The sequence below is a fragment of the Geospiza fortis genome, unplaced genomic scaffold, assembly GCF_000277835.1.
Source record: "Geospiza fortis unplaced genomic scaffold, GeoFor_1.0 scaffold916, whole genome shotgun sequence".
Taxonomy (NCBI): Eukaryota; Metazoa; Chordata; class Aves; order Passeriformes; family Thraupidae; genus Geospiza; species Geospiza fortis.
Window position 1 is genome coordinate 18,767 of NW_005054815.1, and position 4,587 is coordinate 23,353.

Below are 4,587 nucleotides of genomic sequence, written 5' to 3' on the forward strand. Positions count from 1 at the left end.
GCAACTTTCAAATGCCTGTGGGTTTTGGGGGTCAGCTTTGAGATCAATTTCCCTTTGGGAAAACACACCAGGGAATCTGATACAAAACACCAGTTCCATGTGCTCATTTAGCCCTTGGATGCCATGGAGCACAGGCTGTGCTGGTGCTTTTGCTGTGTGAGCACAGTGAGCAGCTGGGCCCTCCTGCAGAGGGGCTCCAGTCCTCTCCCAGTGCTGACCAGCACCACCTAAAAATGCAGCAGAGATACTGCCAGTGTTAATCCAGGAGGGGGAGAGGCTTGCTGCCCTGCAGGGACTCAGGTCCATTTGATGCTTTTATTACTTCTTGAGGCTGTTATTAATCTTATTGTATCACTTTGCATAATTCCCTTGTTCTTTTGAAGCAGTGGAACAGGCTAATACTGTGCAGAGGTCTCAGGGTAGCTGTTTGGGGTTCTTTTTTACCCTTAAAACTCTCTAGAGACCCTTGAAGAATGCACTTGGCAGCAGAAAATCCTTCATCCTACTGTCTAATTGGGACAGGGAATATTTCATCTACCCGCAGCCAGGCAGATGTGAGCTGGGACTGAAGTCACCAGCAGCAGCCAGGTCCCTTTCATGTCCAAAGCTTTGTCCTCCCGGGCCCCTGGCTCCCACGAGGGCCCTTTGAGAGCTCCCTGGCCCTGCTTCCACTGAAGAGCTCATTGCCCCCTTGCAAACAAGGACTTTTCTGGGTTAATCCCGAAAGCTGCATTGCAGCCTCCCCGAGCCAGCCACCAGCAAGTTCAGGGTATGGGAAGGACAACCATGACTTGGCCATCTCAGAACTTCATCTGGAGGCCAAGTGCTCCCACACCAAGCCAAGAGACATCCCACCAACAGATATAGGCTTGCCTATCCCCAGGGAGCTGCCCCTACACCTGGCACAGGTCCAGGTTATCTCTGTGGCCCCTGAGGCAAGCTATGGGTGCCTATCCAGGGAAAAGGGCAAATTCACCAGAGAAATCACTGTAACAACCATGAGTTGTTCTGCCATTAGTGCCACATCCAGCCCCTCTCCCCAGCAGCTTGTGGATGCCCCCACCATGGTGCAAATTTCCCCCTGCCCGAGCTGGAGCATTGAGCAGGGGACTCAATGTGACCTCTGTGTGCTGTGTGACCTCTCCAGCTCCTTCTGGCCATGACCCCAAAGTGGTCCTGAGTCCAGGGAAGGAGGGAAGAATCCAGAATCCAGGTGAAGTGAATAAAATGAGCTCTAGGCATAAAAGGAGCTCTCTGCTCCAGAAGTCAGAAGGACAGATGTATTTTCTGGAGCTGGGAGTGCTGCTCCAGGAGCTGTGCAGCAATCCCTGCTGTTGTGTGCAACTCAGGGACAGCCAGGAGCCAGGGTGAGCTATTAAAATACAATTTATTGGTACAAATCCGACAGAGTGAAACAAACTCAGTTTAGAAAGAGCTGTCATGTTCTGCACAGATGGATTCAAAATGAACTGTCCCATGACCAGAGCAATTGGCAATGATGGTGGACAGACTGGTGGACAGGTGCAGGGTGCACAAGGCAGGGGAGAGACTGTGCTGGGGCTGGAGTCCTGCCCTTGAGGGCTCCTGAGTGCCAGCTAAAGGTTCTAAAAGAGAAACAGGGCACACTTGGAGATATTTGTCCTATGCAGGTGGGGTCCCCAGTGCACCAGAGCAGGGGTTCCTCCAGGCATTCAGGACTTGGGGAGCACAGAGATCTGAGTGAGGGCAGGGGCTGGAGGGAAGAGACCTGTGCTGGGGTCACTCCATTGGTTGGAAACTGTTTTTCATTCAGATGATGTTGCCTTGGGCTAGAGAGCTGCCCAGCAGGGCCTCACCTTGCGCATCTCTCAGGTGCTGAAGCTGGCAGCCCCTCTGGCCATGCAGTCCATGTGTGCCCATGCTGCTCCTGAGCAAGGCTGGCTCTGCCCTGGACCTGGGCTGTGTCCAGCCCTGCAAGTGCTGGGTCAGGGTTTGAAGAGAAGCACTCATGAAGGCTGGGGGTTTTGTACTCACTTCCCAGAGAAAACAGACACCAATTGCTGCTCTGGACATGCAACACATCCTGCTCGATCTCAGGGACAGAGGAATGGTCACTGCCCCAGTGGGTGAGGTCAGGCTTGGCTGAACCAGGCTTGGCCTGCACACACTTTCCATGCCTAGTGGGACAGAGATACAGGCATGCAGCTCAGTACATTCACACAGCCAGACAAGACAAAGTGACAATGTTTACAGAGATGAATGGTCCCTAAGGGGACATGGGAATGGGTAAACTCAAGGCAGATTTGCTTAAATCTGGTCATATGGACCTCAAACAGCACCTGCTGCCAGTACAGCTCTGCAAGATGAGATGGGAGAAATTCCCCTCGCCACCACCCCCCAATCCCTGTAATTTTCAGTCTCTTGCTCCTTAAATCCTTCCCACATGCTCTGTTGAGCCACTCTCCCAGCAGCCCCATAAAGTCTTGAGTGGTCCATACATGGAGGCGTGTGCTGTGTGTGGACCTGGCAGCTGAAATAATGCAGAAGATTCCAAGGACAGGGCCATCCAGGCTATTTCAGGTCGTTGTTGATAACCACACTGTCATGCATGTCACAGTAAGTTGTCATCTTCTTCCTCTTGCCAAAGGTGGAGAAGCTGTTTTTGTTCTCCCGGCCTGGGAAGAGGGGCCCATCCTTGCTGGAAAGCAGAGTGGGGGTGCCAGGGATGTAAACGTTGTGCTGATAATCCAGGGCTGGGTACAAGGGGCTGTAGTGGGGTGTCCAGATGCTGTTGGGGCCTGCTGAAGCCTTCTGAAACTCTGGAGAAAAGATGAGTGAAAGGTTGGCTCGGGTCACATCCACCTCCCAGGATCCAAGTCCTGTGTCACCAACCTCCATCCTGGTGCCTGGACACCCCTTCCACCCACAAAACTTCACCACTGCAAGGAACAGGGATGTGATGCCCACATAGCACCTCCAAAAGCAACCAGAGGGTCTGGTCTTGCCAGCCCCAGTATCCCAATACTAACCAGAGACAGGGGTCACCAGTGTGCACAGCCTCTCGTGCTCCTTCTGGAGGGCTCTACGTATTTCCCCCACATCTTCCAGGCTCTGGGAGCTAAAGAGAAGAGACTGGTTCAAAGCTGTGTGGGACATAACCTCCCCATTCCCATATCCCCCTTCCACCTGCTCCCCCTGTTCCCCAGGGCTGGATTCGGTACCTTTTCAGGGCAGGTCTCTGTGTGCTTGGAGGCAGCCAGTCCGTGTTGGGCTGCTTGGCCTGGAAAACACAGGGAAGAGCAAGGCTGGTTATTGGGAGCCTCTGTCAATCAGCCCTGGGACTCTGTCAAAAAACCCAGCACAAGGCTTCAGCAGGCAGGGATGTAGGACCACATCTCCATTTTCCCTGTGTCCTTTGTGGAGAATCAAGCAGCACATTCCTGTTCTGGGGAAGCTGAGACAGCATGGAATCAGCCTGTTCCCTTCTGGACCTTCCTCACCCTCCTGAGATACAGAGGTGCTTCTGGGCTTGTCCTCTGCCTCTGGGGGTTTTATGCCTGTCATTCTGGGGAGAGACAGGTGGTTTTCCTATCCCTGCTAATTTTCAAAAGCCTTTTTTGCATGTGCAATGTTTACTTAGCCCAGGTCTGAGGTAGTAAATGGTGAGAAATGCAGAAATCAGCTGTGTGCTTGATGTCCCAGGAGGGTTGCAAAAGCTGCAGGAAAATCTAATTAAGTATTAGGGAAGAGAGTCCAGGGGAGCAAGGAGACACATGGAGAGACTCTCTTGGCAGAGAGTCCTGGGCTCTCCTCGGAAGGGCTGGTTTATTAAAAGTCAAATGTAAGTGGATTAGACGCCTCATCACTCTCCATCCTTGTAATCGTGTTTTGGAGAGTCTTTCGTCGGGAAAATTAGACATTCCTCATTTCAATACCTAACAAATGCTGACATCAAAATCCTGCCCCGCAGACCCCACTCCCTGCCTGCTGGCACAGCCTGGTGCAGAGCAGCAGCCAGGCCCGGGGCACTCCGACCCTGCCAGCACAGGGCAAGCAGAGCAGCAGCGATGCTCCCACTGTCCCAGGGTGAATTGTTTACCCGCGCCGAGGTGAAGCCACCCGCACTATCCCACCGCCCCCAGGGCACTGGAGCATCTCTGTTGCCTCTAATGGGTACAAAAGACGGTGAGAAGGGATTTCCTCTCGCCTCAGCCGAGCCCGGCGCTCCCCCGGTAATTAGACCCGTCGGGAAGCTCGGTGGAGATCCCGCTGCCTGACGGCTCCTAATTCCCGCACTGATCAAAGGCTCCGGTTGTTCTCTGGGAAAAGCCGTGCCTGGTTTCCCTCGTGGCAGAGGCTGAGGGAGGGGGCTGGGGGGACCTGCGGAGTGCTGCTAAGCACTGCTGGGCGTTGTGTTACCTCTTTGGAGACCTGGAGATGCTGCTCTGGCCGGGACCGCTTCCCGGGATCCTTCTCGTTGTTTCGGGGAGGGCTGCAGGGTTTGAGGAACATGAAGTCACTCTGAGCAGACTCAGGACCGAGGCAGACCTTGTAGCAGTAGCCTGGGGGGCCGCCCGCAGGCACAGCCAGGCAGGGGGCAGCCGTGGT

General features: G+C 54.0%; 1 protein-coding gene across 1 annotated transcript in view; it reads right to left on the reverse strand.

Annotated features, from left to right (window-relative positions):
• Window positions 1-1,373: 1,373 nt before the first annotated feature.
• LOC102039797 (protocadherin-10) overlaps window positions 1,374-4,587 on the reverse strand; it is a 5,434-nt gene continuing 2,220 nt past the window's right edge. Inside the window, exons 1-4 of the mRNA XM_005431207.2 lie at window positions 4,399-4,587; window positions 3,201-3,259; window positions 3,009-3,097; window positions 1,374-2,798 (exon numbers count right to left, since the gene is read on the reverse strand). The exon at window positions 4,399-4,587 is cut by the window's right edge and continues 2,220 nt beyond it. Of these exons, the coding sequence (XP_005431264.1) occupies window positions 2,551-2,798; window positions 3,009-3,097; window positions 3,201-3,259; window positions 4,399-4,587 (585 nt within the window). The 3' untranslated portion in view covers window positions 1,374-2,550. The remainder of the gene's footprint in view (window positions 2,799-3,008; window positions 3,098-3,200; window positions 3,260-4,398) is intronic.